The sequence below is a fragment of the Amblyomma americanum genome, chromosome 1 (assembly GCF_052857255.1).
Source record: "Amblyomma americanum isolate KBUSLIRL-KWMA chromosome 1, ASM5285725v1, whole genome shotgun sequence".
Classification (NCBI taxonomy): domain Eukaryota; kingdom Metazoa; phylum Arthropoda; class Arachnida; order Ixodida; family Ixodidae; genus Amblyomma; species Amblyomma americanum.
In genome coordinates, this window is record NC_135497.1 from 298,516,422 (window position 1) to 298,533,417 (window position 16,996).

A 16,996-nucleotide genomic window follows, 5' to 3' on the forward strand; every position below is an offset into this window, starting at 1 on the left:
TGACTAAGCACATTCGAAGTAACTCCAGCTAAGGTGTATCTAGTTTGCACAAAGTATGCGTGGTAATAACGAGTAGTCATAGTCATGAATGATAGTCCTTCCTCAACGTAGCATGACCCAGCACCTTAATGCTTTCGCATTCTCGCACACACGTAAGCAAGCAATCTTAAGTGTCTCTGCCGAATTTTATTTTTTTAAGCGAAGCTGTTCGAGACTCTCACTTGCCGGACACGGTACAGCAGCGTGCTTTTACACGAGAGCTCACCTATGGATCATTTGAATAACTGGGATGGAGGTCCGGATCCACTTTATGCTAAAAGCGGTAGCGTTAACAGGAAACTGAAATAGCAGGTAAGTGAGCGCTGGTCATTGTCTCATAGCCAACGAAGGCAATAAATTGCGTGATATAACATTACAATGTGGAAGTGGAGCTGAAATGTTAGCAGGTATACTCGCGGTTTCAAATATTCCTAGCCACGAACAGAACTGTTAATACGATAATACCGCAAACCCGGATCACTACAGTGAAATAACTAGAAGAATAAGAATGGGGTGGAGTGCATTTGGTAGGTTCCCTCATAGCATGAATAGAAGTTTACCAGTATCCCTCCAGAGTAAAGTATATAACAGGTGTATGTTGCCGGTACTCACCGATGGCGAAGAAACGTGGAGGATAATGAAAAGGGTTCAACTTAAGTCAAGGACTGCGCTGTGAGCTATGGAATGGAAAATTATAGGTGTAACTCTAATTGACTGGAAGAGGGCAGGGTGGGTCAGGGATCAAACACAGGTTAATGGCATCTTAGTCGAAATCAAGAGAAAGAAACGGGCTTGGGCAGGGAATGTAATGTGAAGGCAAGAAAACCGATGGTCTTTAAGGGTAACGGAGTGGATTCCAAGGAAAGGGAAGCGTAACAGGGACTGCAGGAAAGTAAGTGAGCAGATGAGTTTGCGAAGCCTGTGGGGATAGGGGGCCGCAGCTCGATGTCGCCATTGTCGCCATTATCTTTTGAAGAGCATTTTTTTTTGCTTATTTTACCTCTTAATTTATCTCTCGTACTGTTATGTCTGCTAATTTTTGATACTACAGCTGCCTCACTGATTCTGTTTCCAGGCGATGGCACGTCTAAAAAGCAAATCAAAATTTGTGACTTGGACACGGTTTACGTTAGTACCCACGGGTGTCGCGACAATCCGTAAGCCCTAAATGTTTGCCCCAATAAACAACCGTTTTTTAACGCATAGACTATATGGCAAGTTTTGCAACTGGTATAACGAAAGAGCTCTGAGGTGGCCGGATGCGGAACACGTTAGGCTTCGCTCAATACGGAAGTGACGCGTATTTTGAGGCCGGGACACACGTCTCTGAGAATGCAAGCCTCACTGTTCACCAAAAGTGCTAGCCGGTAAAAGACTTGTCTACGCAGCGCCGCGTGCATACCGTGTCAGAGAGATTCCGTCAAGCATCTGGGTTCATAGCCCAGCGGAAATGGGTATAAGGGGCACACTAAGACTTTTATAACCTAAAAAGCTAAGACTTTTAAGAGAACAAGCAATGGCTCAAACATTCGGTGCAACGACTGCACCTGTTGTTGCGACTTCAAGAGTGAGCCGGAAAACTAAAAGTAAGCTTACTTCTTACTTCGCCTCGGCAATTTCTGGAACGCTCACACAAATCCTTAACATCAGAAACGATTTGCTGCCAAATAAGTCATATGGCTTCAATACCCTTTGCAACGATAAACAGGCGGCATAGATTCGCGTCCCAACGTCGTCCATGTGCAAACATGACGATAGACAAGTCCAGCATTATTGGACATCAATTTATTTGTGCAGAAATATTGTAAGGTACTTTGCGGAAATATTGAAAATAATGGTCTATTCTTCCGATGCGTGCAAAATCATTCTTTTAAAGTATTTCCATCACTCGCATCGAGCAGTTAAGACTGCCATAAAAAACCAATGGGAGCGTTTTTGACGATAGCAAACGCGTTAATAGCAAGAAAATGCAAGTCTGTCGAGATGAGATCTGCGGATATATAGATTGATTGGTATAGTAAAGTCTTAAATTATAGAAAAAATTCCGTTCATAAGCAACTCCCCGTTGAAAATGCCCTTGCCCAGTATTTCTGGGTACGTTTCATACTTACGTTATTAAGCGTGACCACGGGGTGACGACTTTAAGGATGAATACGAAAAACGCATCGCGCTTTCACGCGAAACAAGAGTGCGTGTTCTGTGATCTTAATGGTAGCTCACTGCTTCGAATATCTGTGATGTCCTTGACGAATTTCGCAGTGCTAGTGGAGGGCGCTCTTTTCCATTTCCGTGGCCAGGCATTGGTCGCACTGGCTCGCCTGTTTCGAAAATGCCTTCTTCAGACTTTGTAGCTCCTGAAAATTTGAGGACACGTCAATGGGCGTATGGCGCAAACCATGATGCCTTCACCGTTATGTTACCAGCTCTACCCCAATCTCATGGATTGCCGGCCTAAACCACCGTCGGTTCAGAGTTGTGTGCAGAGAACATTCTTTCTCTCTTTCTTTTTTCTATCCCTCCTCTCCTTCGCCCTCTTTCTTTTGCTGTTATTTTTTTTGACCCTGGGCTTGGTGTCTTGTTATCCATAATAAAGGTTTTCCTCTCACTTCTGTTCTCTCACAACGGCGCCAACTTAAGTTGTTCGCTTCGGGTCCGTAGCGAAGCCCGTGAATATAAATGTGTGAGCGAGACAAAGGCGCAATTCTTTTTCTTTGCTTTTATTCAGTACCAGTAGACAAAGAGCAAAGCCACCTGAGTACGACTGAAAACTCAAGTGTAACTTTAACAAGTTTTATTACGTGCATACATTTATACACAACAGGGAGAACGAGAAGTCACAAGCATGCAGACATTTCTTACACCGGAAGGTGTCGGAGACATCGGGTCGTTTCCGGCGCCTTTAAGCATCAATACATAATACCAAAGATGGTTGAAGAACAGTATTTGAAACCAAAGTTCACGAGGCGATGATTGCATGAGGAAAATGAACCACGGCACATGCCCATGATAAAATGCCAACCGTTGTACATGAGATGAATGAACGTAAGTGTGCATGAGGAGAAAAAAGTATGCTGACCGCTTCTTCTTCACTTCTTTCTATGTTTTTTTCCATTCAGATCAGTCGACATGCTTTCAGCTTTTCAGCGAAAAGCTGAAAAAAGCACAAATATTATTTTGCTGCACGGCTTTTCGTGTGTGAAATGCGGTCGTCAAACAGAGAGTTCCTTGATAAATGTCTTTTGTGCTACAACGAAGTGGTGGTTGCAGTTCTCCTAGCCCTATAACGATAGCGCTCTAAGCGCTGCTTGTTCTCTAGGGAACTATGTGCAGTGCTTCGGTTCGTCGTAAAGCCCACATTTTTTAGCTTGCCAGCAAAAGGGAGCGTAGCTTGCCTTGCGTCATCAACACAAAGCTGGCGGATCAAAGCGCAGTGCTCATCAATCACTGCCTTCACACCAATAGAGGGCGACTGCACTCTGATGACAAAGGTCAACTTGAAAGGCCCCCAAATTGCCTAGATTTGTTTTGAAATGAAGTTGTATAGAGGGTTAGAATGTCGAAGTTCAACTGCGACCACGTTTCAGCTGGTTTTGCACGCCAAATTGTATCAAAGTTGTGGCCCACTGGCTATGAGAATTAGCTCGGACAAAGTCGCACCAAGCATCACTTGCCGCAAAGTGCCCAGCGTGTTGCAGTCGTTATCTGTCCTGGCGTCATTGTTTTGAGTCGAGGCCTAGTCAGCGGCGGTGCTCAACCCGCGTAAGCATCGTGCAAGAAAGTTTGTGAGCCACGTACAATAGTCTCAAAGGAGCTCGAGAAGAGGGTTCACATGGTAAAGAAGTTGGCTAAATCTCATTGCTCTACTCGCGACATCTCTTCCATTTTGCATTTCTCGCACGACCTGAGAGTCCCCGGTTTTTATATTAGCACCTTACGGCTACCTCTTCTGTACCATGATATTTCAAAACATAGACGCACAGTAAGGCGAGGAGGCTGAAAAGCATCGCCCCACACGGCGATTATCGCACTACTCGCAATGGCCATTCCAAAATATTAAACACCGCATACCTCCGTATTCTGTGCATTTGCTGTGAGTTTTGTTTTCATGGTGCTCACGGACATTTGTGTTCATTACAGCATAGTTCTAGACGGAAAAAAGCACAGCATAGCATAGCATGGCATGGCATATGGGGTTTAACGTCCCCAAGCGACTCACGCTATGAGGGACGCCGTAGTGAAGGGATTCGAAAATTTCGACCACCTGGGTCTCTTTAACTTGTGGAAAAAATAGGGAAGAAAGTGTGGACGTTGTTGCAATTACTACTTCCTAATTTTGGCGACTTCGCAAATTTTATTGGTGAGTGATACACAGAGCAACGTCTGGAGAAATCTCAGAACTCGTGCCCGGCCACCGGAAACTTCCCGTGGTGTAGAGAGCAAAAAAAAAAAAAAATAGATACCTCGCAGTTATACTTTTACGCGTTCACCAGCGGTCAACCAATGGCGGCGAGCAGGAACGGAGCATGAAGAGACGTTGCCTATGCATGGCAACGCGCGAAAATCTTGCAGTAGAACTTCCTGACGGGCTAGTTGGTACATCTCTATTAAACAGCGTGCGCTAACAGGACGTACCCAGGAAACTTGGAGACAGAGGAAAGAAGCGCTTCTTTCCTCTGTCTCCAAGTTTCCTGTGTACGTCCTGTTAGCGCACGCTGTTTAATAGCGAAAATCTTAGGCCAACTTGCGAGGAATTAAGGTCGTCAGGTTTCACACCTTCCTCATTTATGCGGCTGGCGACCACAAAATGCCAACCGGGTTCGCTATAGGTTATACTCGGCGAAACTTTCCAATGGGGTGTACAGCCTGGCCAGCAAATATGGTTTTATTAAAATATCATACTCTATTGCCCTCTCTTGTAGGTTCCTGAGGCGAAATTTCACCGTCTCCACTTCTGCCATGCGTGTTATTTTTTAATGATTATTCAGCTTCACACACTTAACTGTTTGCTACACACGTCGCACACCCTAGCAATATTGGACGCTTGCTAAAGTATTTCAAGGAACACATATACAGAGGAACACATATTCAACGTACTCATCACCGCAAAATGTTCGCTGCTGTTGGCAGCCATCAGCAAGAAGGAACTTGTTTCTCAACGGAGGCGCATTGGAGAAGAAAAAATACAAGTGAATTCCCCAAAAAGTGTTCTTTTGATCATTGCGGAGAACCCGTACGCAGCTGGGACCTGTTGTCGTTCCAAAAGCGAAAAGAGAAACAAGCAATCTGCTTCAAAACACATGATTGCTCAGGGGCCTGTTTTTGACAGCTCAATCATTAAATTATTGTTGTTCCTTCTATTTTGTACTTCGCTAGAGGCAATGCGTATCCTCGTGTGGAAAAACGGGGGAGGGGGGGACAACTACCGCAATGAACCCCTGCGAACCGCAGCCTTATTTCTTTCAGTGTATTCAGCGTTTAACAAGAGTTCTTTTGCACCGTGCTACAAAACAGGCCTGGCAAAGGGCTTCCGAACTTCCCTAATGCTTCCAATGGACCATGGAAGGGCAACCGCAAACACCCCGGTCGTTAAGATTCTTCGCACCTGGCGGACGCCAACGCTTGCCTTAGTTTTCTTTTTCTCCTTTTTTATGAAAGCGTTCACTTTAGAAACTGCATGCGTAAAATAATCTGCAAACGTAACCCTAACGTGGCTCCTCTCTACGTTAGTGAGCCTATAAAGTATAATTATTAGGAAGCGGTGCTTCGCTGTCTCGCACACAGCTTGCAGTCAGCCACGATCGAGGGAGCAGTCAGGAGCGCCACTTTGCAGAAGTGTTCGCGCTGCGATTTTGAGCGAAGTCGAGTGGTTTAGTGGCATAAATGCAGCGATGGAACCCAGCTTACGACGCGCTTGAGGATCCAGACTGACAGGTGCGACAAGGTGCTCTAAAGAAGCAAAGCGGTTGCGGCCATCGGAGGGGAGAACGGGGTTCGGCGGCTGAACGAAACTGCCGACAAGTTATCGCTGCGTCGCACACCCCTTGGACATATGAATTATGAGAACGTGGGTCGTTCGCCGAGTGATTAACGCTTGGGCACGAACTTTACGAGCGTTATACAGCGCGTTCAAATCAACTTTATTAGCTCTTCCTTTCCTTAGTGAGCCCCATTTTTTTAGCCATATTATTACATATTATTTTTGCACTTTTTTTTCGCCCGTAGTCCAGAGGGGCCCAGCGAAGTCGACCTCACAATGGCCTCATTAAAACCATTCAACCGCCACCAAACGAACATTTACTCGTGCCCTGTTTTTGTTTCTGTTCCCCCTAAGAACTGGAACACGGCCTGGGCATTATCAGGAACACAGGGCAGCTCCCAGCCAGTGCCGCTAAGCCTAGCGTCTAATCACATTTCGTTTTGCACACTGTCATTTTATTTATTTCTTACGCCACGGATGACGTAAACATTGTTTTTTTTTAAATGTTCTAAACCATGCGCCACGTGGTGGCAGCCAAGGGAACAAGAAGCGCTTGTCTCGAATTGCTGGCAACGGACATTCTTGTGCCTCTCTTTCCCGACCACATGCGAAGTTTCACTCACAAGCGCCACGGCAAACGAGCCTCGACAATAGGTATGCTCACTGCCGTCTTGGCTCATGACGTAGACGAACGCTGACACTGAAACCTACGCTGTTTTCTGCTCATTAGAAACCAGAGACAAGAAACACAAGTCTTGAGAGAAAAGCGATACAGCAATTGAGAAGAGCAAGCATATACATAACGAAGGCACGTTGTACGTGCTCACAAAGCAGCATGCTTCGGTAATAATTACCTAGTTGAAAAGGACAGTTGCTTGAGAATAAATGCAAGGGGTACAGCAATGCTTCCGCTGAAAGATGTGTTTTAATGCCGTTAATGGTGACAATAATGCATAAAAAGGCGTTTTCAGTGTCGACCGCATCTGGAAAGGGGCGTTCTAACGGCACAAGCACTCTGGCTGTGATCAAAAGTAAGATGCTCTCTCCGCTTTAAGTGTTCCTGAAACTGAAGTATTTGACGCATCAGTATTTGTGGTGTAAATAAGACCTTGTCATTTGCGGTCGATGCCAGAAACACCTTCTTGAAGTGTCGTCCAAGCCACGCATGAGGACGTATTCGAGCAGCGTTGTCGACCAGACAAATGTTGGTATTCGTTCTGCCGCCGCCTTCCCACTTGCGCCAAGTTCGACGCAAGTGTGAACACGCCAAGTCACTGCGGTCAGCGCCTCGAGAGCGCTTCGAGCCTTCTGTACGAGAAAGTAAATGCTACCGCCTTGCACCCGAGTACTGCTTTTGTGAACGGAAACTCCGCTTTCGATAAGGGAATGCAACAGTTTCTCAAGTTCCACTGCACCAGCATATTCAACAAACAACGTAGAGTAAAAAACAGCAGTCTGAAAGCACAGGTGAGATGCTGGTGAGTGGGATGCATTTTTTTTCGCTCCGAAGCTGTTACTCTTTTTTTTGACCCCGACTTCTGCCAGTCATAGCGTCACCAGCGAAGCGACAGCTCGGGGAAAGAACGAAGCGGCCAAAAGATGGCAGGCTGTTCCTATCCATTTTAAACACGATAACAATCATGACAACAGCGCGCGGCGTTCAGCGTCCCAGAGCAGCTACTGTTACGAGGCGGCGACAGGCGACGTGTGCGGTGGAGGACTCTGTTCGGAGCGCGACTTGCCTGGCGTCCCCGCGGGGCCGGCAGGGGCGCGCGCGACCCCGCCGGCTCAGGGCGGCCGCGAGGGCATCGGTGTCGTGGAGCAAGCGAGCAGGAAGATGAGTAGGAAGAGGAGGAAGAGAAGGGTGACCCTGAGGGGCAGCGGGCCGGCGTCGCGTCCAGTCAGCCCCAGCGCAGCGGCCGGGCGCGCGGCCGGCTGGAGACGAGCCTGGCGGCGCCCTCGGGCGGCTCCTGGTTGACGGACTGCGCGAAGAAGAAGCCCAGCGCGCGCTTGGGGCTCGGAGGCCGGTCCGCCAGCTCCCAGAGCCCGCTGGAGACCGGGGACACCGCGAGCTGCACCACCAGCAGAGCCACCAGCAAAGCGAGCGGACCCATCCTGTGCGCGGCCTGCAAACAGCAAGCACAACGCCAGCTCAGCCCCGCGCGCCTGGGCTTCCTCTTCGCGCGCCCCATTGGTGCCAGAGGCACTGGCACCTGGCACTGGCGGGCGAGGTCAACGCGCCGCACGGCTGAGCCTCGCAATATTCGCCAAAGGAGCTCGCGTGCTTTAGCGCTTTCAGGCGCAGCTGGCATCGCTTTAGCGCGTGCATGCAGCTCTAGCCCGGAAGTTGCCAGAAAGAGAAGGGAGAGAGAGCACAACCTTTTCGATGCCTGCGATAGTGGTTCCTCGTGAGGGGTTTTCTTTCACTGGCAACCACGCTTCGGTGCTTCGGTGTGGCCGACCTAGAGCATGCATATCGAATGGTCCCATGCAGCGTCCAGAATTGTGGCTTCCGCTACGTTTCTGCACTTTGCCCATGCGCTTGCACTTGTGCTCCCTTGGGAATGGTTCCCCAGAGCACTGCCGTGGATCTCTATAAACTGCTGTGCTTTTTGCCGTACAGCCCGACGGGTATTTTGGAGCGAGGCTTAGCTGACTAGTTTGAAAAATTGCATACGGTTGGCTTACTTAAACACAAACGCTCATAGGCAAAAGCCACCTTAACGAGTGCTGAAAAAGCACAGAAGGAGACTCAGGCTCACCGGGTAAGCAGACGACAAGCCATGCTCAACTTCAGAAATGCATAGTCGCCAGCAAAAGTTAGAGATTCGGGAGCGTGGAAAATAAACTACTTCAATATCGTCTCGCAAGCCTGAAGTGCAGGTATGAATGGAGTTGCATGTTCCATACATTGGTTTTTAATTCCGAGTGACTTGGTCTCGAGGCAACCCTGCAATAAATTTGTTCCCAGTACACGCATGCCACTAGTACAAATGGCGTCAAAGTATATGTAACATAGTTCGGAGATAAAAATGCTTTCTCACATGGTCTGCTGGACTATACAGAGCCTGCTCTTCTCAGATTCGAGCGTTTCAGAAGCTACGTACGATTGAGAAGCTATATAGGTACTACATACTCGTAATTCCATGATGACACACGTCAGCCCCCCCCCCCCCCCCCCCTCCTCCTATGAGCTCCGTTTACTTCTGACTTACTTCCTACGAGAGTAGTAATACCTAACACAATATTGGAAGCCGGTTTCATGAGCCGGGACCTGGGTTCGCTTTAGAATGTATTTTCCGAATAGCCCTTTTTAAATTGCCTCAATTTTCTTTATTTTTTTTTAATGAGTTCACAGCATCCGTGTCTCAATGATCGACACAGGGTCGAGCTTTCTCATTTCATGCATTTACTGAGACTACAGCGCGCTGCTCTATGAATAGGGTTACCAAACGTTCCCGGATTTTACAAGACCGCCCCTACTATAGACAACGAGTCGCGAGTCCTGAGTGCCGACTTACCCAGGTCGGGACAGGGAGACTGTTCCGTCGCGCATCCAGACCGCACCGTACGCGCGCGCAACACAAACATCATCAGGCTTTCACTGCCGTGATGACAGACAACGAGGGCCTTCAAACGGTTTAATAAGAGACCGCAGAAATAAAAAGGAACTTAAGTGACATCATTTCCCTTGTTTTTAACTCTTATACTCATTCCATTTCTATTATCATATTTTCTAAAATAATTAACGCACTTTTTACATCAAAATACATCAGAAATTTGGAGGTGCGCTCATTACGCCGGATAGAACGTTGAGAAAATAATTTGAAGCGGTAAAAACAGGACAAAAAGTAAGCTGGTGGAATAAATACTACATAAGGTATGACTCACCTTCTCAAGAAAGCAAAAAAAAAAACTGGAGGGGACACTTAAGCTTCGGTTTAAAGGTATGACGGGATAGCGTTAATGGGTTAATGCCCATATATGCGAAATTCACTATCACACTTAGTAGACTGCGCGACAAATGAATAGGGTGCGCTTATTATTCGAAGGAAAAAAAATTATTAGATCTAAGCTTACCGGCTTAGCGCATTAATCAGCGAAATCTGATGGGCTTTAGCGGCCGAGAATTCTGGAGTGGCAGGCTCATTTTGACGTTTCACAGGCCACTGCCCGGTTGGGCGTCTCATAGGCCCGTTTTGGCGTCTCTACGTTCACGTGCATACTCGGCCTTTTTCCGCTTGCGGTGTGCGATTCGATCTCGTTAACGGCACACTTCGCGGACTTCCGGAGTCCGCTTGCAGGAAGCAAATAGCCTAGTTCCCACTGTTGTCTTAATCGCAGTCAAAACCCTGCGTTTGTTTCAAGGAAAGGAAAGGCGTATAACTGGCTCCTTGGGTCAGAGCGCACCTCAACCGCGCTGTGGTGTGGCGATGGTTTCCACCTAGAAATTGAGGCGATTATGCGCCTTTTCTTTTCTCAAAACCAACGGAGGATTGACACTCCTGGGTCCGTGGACACCTCTATTGCGCTTTGAGGTAAGCGGTGGTGGTGTCCACCTACAAAAAATGCTTTACGCGTAATGCGTTACAGGGCTGCCTTTGTACCCCCTAAATTGCTTATACTAAATGGCTTGTACAAAGCTATTACGCTTTTCACTGTGAAATAAATTGTACTTTCAGACAGCCAAAGCACGGGGTGCGTTCATTATGGCAACCTGCAATAACTAGCAGCAACTGGAGGTAAGCGATTGGGTAACACCAACTGGATAAGAGATGGGTATATTTTTCCAACTTAAGTAATATCAGCTATACGAACGATAACACAACGTGATAGAAAAAAATGCCGTCGGTTGTGATTCTGAAACTTTTGATGGTGTGCATATCCAGTTTTCCTAAATAACTACCAATCAGCGCTTATATAGGCTGGGGCACGGGCACCGGTTGTTTTAAAAGCCGGAGCTCATTGTAAAGAGCACGTAAAGAGCTGTCCCTGCAGCTTATCTGACGGCTACAGGGGAGGATTTATCATAACGGCCTCCATTTATTCAGCCTTCAAGGTCCCTAGAGGAGAAAAAAAGCGCACAGGAGCACAGTGCGGTCATTTGGCACCAAAACAATAAACAGGTTCTATGGAGTTTAACGTCCAAAAGCGACTCAGGCTGTGAGGGACGCCGTAGTGAAGGGCTCCGGAAATTTCGACCACCTGGGGTTCTCTAACGTGCACTGACATCCAACAGTACACGGGCCTCTAGAATTTAGCCTCCATCGAAATTCGATTGCTGCGGCCGGGTTCGAACCCGCGTCTTTCGGGTCAGCAGCCGAACGCCACAACCACTGAGCCGCCGCGGCGGCAAAGCGATCAACAAAAAGGGGACCAACATTTTAGGCAAGTGGACAAAAAGTAGCGCTGACAATGAGTAAGAAATTCAAACGCAGCAAATGAGGACGGACAGACATTGAATATAAGTTGCGACTGGAGATAAAGATGATTTATGGGTAAAGTTATGAATCTTATCGGATCACGCCCAGTTGCTATTAACTCTGGCAGCTTATTTCAGTGTTCTACGACGGAGAGTGAAACAGATTTACTGAAAGCATTAGGAGAGCCATATAAACGCTGAAAATTAATTTCAAATAGACGACGCGACGTTCTGTTAGACCGGGGTAGATGTGTGCTAAGCATTTGAGATAAATTTTAATATAGCTTATGAAAAAGGCATAGTTGTGCAATTCTGAAGCGAAATGACAGCGGAGGTTGGTCGAGGGACTGTTCGATGCTTGAAACACTAATGCGCCAGCACATAGATCGATCCTATAAATTGGGCTGATGAACTTGGCGCTGCTTCTAATGAACCAATTGGTAGGTCTGGCACGTACTCCAATGGTTGAGCCGTATTACAGTTTGGCGCGAATGCACGTTTCGTAGGCGAAGGAGGGGGCATGTTTAGCAATATTCTGAGTCGGCTAAGTGATTTTGTATTGTCAGCTGCGACGTTTGAAATTTGCTCAGACCATTTCCGCTTGATAGCAAGCGTTATTTCCAAATACCGGAACGTCTTCTTGACTGTCTAAGGCTGTTGAGTTTGTTGAATCATCATCATCACCATCATCATCATCATCATTAGCCTGACTACACCCGCTGCAGGGCAAAAACCTCTCCCATGCCTCTCCAATTAACCCTTTCCTTTGCCAGCTGCGCTCACCTTATGCCTGCAAACTTCTTAATTTCATCCGCCCTCCTAACCTTCGCCCGCTCCCTGCTACGCTTGCCTTCTCTTGAAATCCACTCCGTTACCCTTAAGGACCAGCGATTATCTTGCCTTCCTATTACGTGCCCTGCCCAAGCCCATTTCTCCCTCTTGATTTCAACTAGGATGTCCTTAACCCGTGTTTGTTCCCTCAACCACTCTGCCCGCTTCCGGTCTCTTAACGTTACACGTATCATTTTCCTTTCCATGGCTCGCTACGTTGTCCTTAAGCTGAACCCTTTTCGTTAGCCTCCACGTTTCTGCCCCGTAGGGGAGTACCGGTAAGATACAGCTGTTGTACACTTTTCTCATGAGGGATATTGGTAGCCTACTATTCATGATATGAGACAACCTGCAAATCATGATCAATGAGTCAGACAGACAGAGCAGTACGGTGGGTCTAAAGACTAGCATGCTGAAAACCAAAGTAATGTTCAACAGTTTAGCAAGGGAACAGCAGTTCACAATTGGCAACGAGATGCTGGAAGCGGTAAAGGAATACGACTACTTAGGGCACGCACCACGCATTTTATGAACTTTATTCGCCAAAAAGATAGCGTCCGGTGTTATTTTCTTATAGAAAACTCTTCGCTTGGCCCCTGTACGGCTAGTACTTCCAGCTGTCGGTGTCACAGGTCAGGCCCTGCTTTCCTGAACATCAGCAACTGGCCGCCATCTCTTGGTCGCCATCAGTGAACACCGCGTAACCCAACGGGGATGTTTTAAACTGGTTATTTTGGGAAAACTAGAGAGTCCCGATGGATTCCGTGCGGGCGATTATCGTTGCCGACTTTTCCGCCTCGCTGCAAACTTTGACCTATTTAATGCTTCCTGAGCTCACGCTAACTATTACCGACGGCCATAGGCAATCAATGGGATGTCTCGAACATTAGAAATCCCAGATGCGATTTTTGGTGTTCAGCGCCACGCGGCACGTGGTGGTAGCCGTGCTAACTAGAAGCTCTTGTCCAGATTACCTGGGCTTCAGTGTGTCCGGCTGCACTATCACATCTGTGCATCATGGGCCCAGTTTCTATTTTTAGCAGTTACGCAATATCCACTCTGCAAGCGATCGTGACTGTAAGTTAAGTACGTCTATAACTATGGCGACGAATGGGCCAGGTGGATACTGAAAAAGCTTTTGATGCATATGCTAGACCAACGCGACTGCATAAGGCGCACTGCATGAGGGTGAACTGCATGAAGGAATACGTTTTCTTGGAAAACGCATGAAATAGCCGAATGAAGAGCTTGAATTGCTTAAAGAATAATCTAAAACCGGTGATGATGCGAAAAAAAAAGATTAATTTTACAGAGCATTTAAAGAGCCACCATAAAATAAACTAAACTTCAAGGATAAAATGTTTGCGCCATTAAGGCTTCATTGCAAGCTACCAGACTAAGTAGTTAAAGCGCATGAAGGCGCAAGAAAACGCCAATGTTTTTATAATAAAGATCAGGATTCAACCAAACTTGTAGCTCAATAACCTACAGAATGAATAATTCGTTTCTGCGAATACGTTAAAACTCCAACCTGCACGACCTGGCCACCAAAAAGCATGATTTTAGTTTCCATGCCATTGCAATGTACGTACCAACTTGTTTCCTCATTTTGGCTCAATTTACGTAGATTACCCTGTGTCACTGATGCAACCTAGATTTCACAGACAGCGAAGTGCGGTGGCTTTTGTTCTAATGAACCTTAGTTCTAGTACGGAGAGCTTCGGGTGGCTAACAACCACGTCAAAGCACGCCAAGCCCGCGCCTGCGATGCGGATAGTGCCGCGCTTGGCACTATCCGTATTGCACCCCCCCCCCTCCCCGTATTCCTTCTACGGCTTTCAAGTGAAGCCTTCAAGTTGCGCGCGGCCTTAGCGTGCTCAGTTTTAATTTGCCCTTCTGCAGGCTGCTCCGGAATCAAGCGAGCGGCAAGCTAGACGTGAGAAGGCGATCTGCGACACGCTTTCGCAGCGGAGGGATAGTGGTCTGGTTGCGAGGCCGTCACACGTGGTTCATTCTAAGTGTGTTCTTCGCACAAAACTCATTCATGTCGAAGAGCAAAAATGACAGAAATGTCATACATCTTCGTTTAATTACCCCGTACAGAAGGACGAGTATCCAAACCGTTAGAATGCGTGCCAAATCAAATGCCGAAAGAAAGAAAGAAGGAAAGAAAGAAAGAAAGACGAAGGCACTGTTTGATGCAGTCCCTTTCCGAGAAGTCCAGCATGTTTAGTCTCAAGTACGTACTTCACGAGAACTGAATGCGTGCTGTCGTTGCTTTTCTTAATTCGGGTTTCTCTTTTCCCCCGGCAAGGAGCTTCTGATTTCGTCCGAGAATTTTGGCAATCTTGGAAGTCTATTATAAGGTGCTAAGGACCTAAATTGCTTGGGCAAGCGAAAGAGAGAAGGTAAGCAGAGAGGTTAAATAAGTCAACAACAACAAAAACACTGACAATCAACGCAGCGTTTGGTTTCCCAACCCTATGCTGGATGGAGAATCCCGCGTCTTCAAAGCTGTATTGCGCATATACTATACTGTTGTTACTAGAATACTGCTAACAAGGACCACAATACAGGTCTGTCTTATTCGCTTTCTCTACATGTTTTGGGTTCTTAGTTGTTGACGCATGCAAGTGTCACACTGGGCGCTCTCACTGCAAGTTTAGCGTAGACCAACGAAGAGAACCTGTGGAGGTTTTTCAGGAACATGTAAGAGTAACGCCGTAAGCTAGTGCCCATTTCTGGTATCTTTGAGCATGAATGGGGGGACTGTTCATTACCGGGATTAAAGAAATACGCGAGTGTAGGTAAGAAAAAGCGATGTCCATGCGACGAATATATGAGCTCGAGAAGTATACCTTGCGAAAGAAGAGCAATTCGACGCACAGTACTAGGAAGTTCGGTAGAATGATATAAGAGGCGCTATGATTGATTGCGCACTCTTAAACACAGCTGAATGTTCTCAGTGTAGTTGTTTCACAGGAAATGATGGTTCGCAGCGCAGCCACGAATATGAGAGCGACGCAGACACGAACGAGAATCGTGGTTCCCTTCGTAGCTGATGCGCTGTGAATCATCCATGAACATACGCCTCTGTCCTTGTCACTGCTCAACTTGGTGCTGGTGGCGTGGCCCTTGTAATAACCGGAAACAAATTGGGTAAGCGCTTACGGACAAAACTCTAAACAAAGGGCATGTACCTAGGTGTCAGTAAAGACCTTTAATCTAACTGGCATATAGTACTTCGGTAAGCCATGTAAACAGGGCGGCGGGAAGAGCGACGATCTCGGCAGTGGCCGAGCGAGATCGGGCTCCCTAGCAGACGGCGCCGCCGCCGCGCGGGGGCCAGCTTCGAATTCGATTTGCCCAGGGCAGTCGTTCTCTTCAAAGGGCCATTAGTCCCGTTTAAGCCAGACCATCTCATGGTGCCTTGACAACAGACGCGAGACGGCGCCTGCGGTATTTCCCGGCGCAACTGGCCGCGAGCGCACCCCGCAGACCGAGGAAACTGATTTGGCCCCAAATTCCGTCCGCCTTGGGGTGAATAAGTGGGCCGCTCAAGGGCAAGGCTGAGGCTGCACGGGAAAAACCAATTTGAGTCACAAATTTCTTCCGCGGCCGCACCGCGACACTGTCAGCAGGCACACTGTGAGACGTCGCGATGGAAAAGGTCGTTGTGCAACTTGATCCAGGCAGTAAACAATTTTGTTGCGGCCGTCGTCCCGGACTTTTTATGTTGCTGTGGAAATGCTCCACAGAGGAGTGAAAGCTTGGTGGTGCGCGCGCACCCCGCTGTGAGGCCACCGCCTATACTGCGACACCGGAGATGTGCGCGGACCGACGGGGCCGGCACCGAAATAACTTCCACTTTGGTGGCGTCACCGGCGAGTGTGACGACCGCCGCCGCATTGTACTTGCGGCCTCGGTGGCTCCCGGCCGGAGCAACACATGATCGTTGCCGGCTCGTCACTTGCAGCGGCCGGCTCCAGTGCAGTCGTGGCGACATTTCCGGAGCCCTCCCGCCGAGGCCGCCGCCGTCGGCTTTTGTTTACGCGCAGCCGCGGCCGCCTTTCTCCCTTTATTTCTGGCGTGCGCCTCTTTGTTGTAAATCACGCACGAAACAGGGGGCGCGCTGCTCGACCGCCGCGGCGTAGCTGCGCCGTGTGGGTGCGTCGCGCGTATTCGGTTCCTCACGGGGCGCCCCCCGCCCACTCATCTGCGACCCACCGAGCGCCTTTTCTTGCTCTCTTCGGTGCAACTGTTCCTCCATGAAAGCACACAGCCCACCTACAGCAGGAAATGTTCCGCTCGATCACGACATTGATATGCTGCGGAGATTCGGCCTTGTGTTAAGCTCTCGTCGTTGTTGTTTTTTTGTTGAGAGCTCAACCGCGTTTAGTACCGTAAACAAAATCAGAGCTGCATGGTAGAGTGCATCCATCCCTCTCCCTCGATTCCTATTCGTTCGTTTGTCATCTGCAGCGCCAGCTTGCCGATCCGGCTCTACCGGCGTTGCTGCGACGTTCTAACATCATCAAGGAGAGAGAAGGATCCAACTTCAATGGAACTGGCACCGATTCACAAAATTGCCCGAGTCCAGTTTCTCTCTGTTTCATGTCACAACTTTACGACAGGTGAACTACGTGACCATACAGTGCCGTCTCATAGATGGACAGAGGTGCCGCACAGCAATAGTCAGTTACGTTGTGGTGCTTCGGTGCAAACAA

The 16,996-nt window shown here is 48.1% G+C and overlaps 1 protein-coding gene across 8 annotated transcripts in view; it reads right to left on the bottom strand.

The window, feature by feature from the left end:
• Positions 1-16,996, bottom strand: part of LOC144115273 (uncharacterized) — a 128,406-nt gene that overhangs the window by 4,897 nt on the left and 106,513 nt on the right. For 5 of the 8 annotated variants that reach the window (XM_077649586.1, XM_077649587.1, XM_077649589.1 and 2 more), the window contains one exon: positions 7,759-8,142. The exons of the other annotated variants lie outside the window; for them this stretch is intronic. Coding sequence is in view for 1 of the 5 variants with exons in the window: in XM_077649583.1 (XP_077505709.1) it covers positions 7,805-8,142 (338 nt within the window). In the remaining 4 variants the exon portion in view is untranslated. Of the gene's footprint in view, positions 1-7,758; positions 8,143-16,996 lie in introns of those variants that run through there. 8 annotated transcript variants of the gene reach the window in all.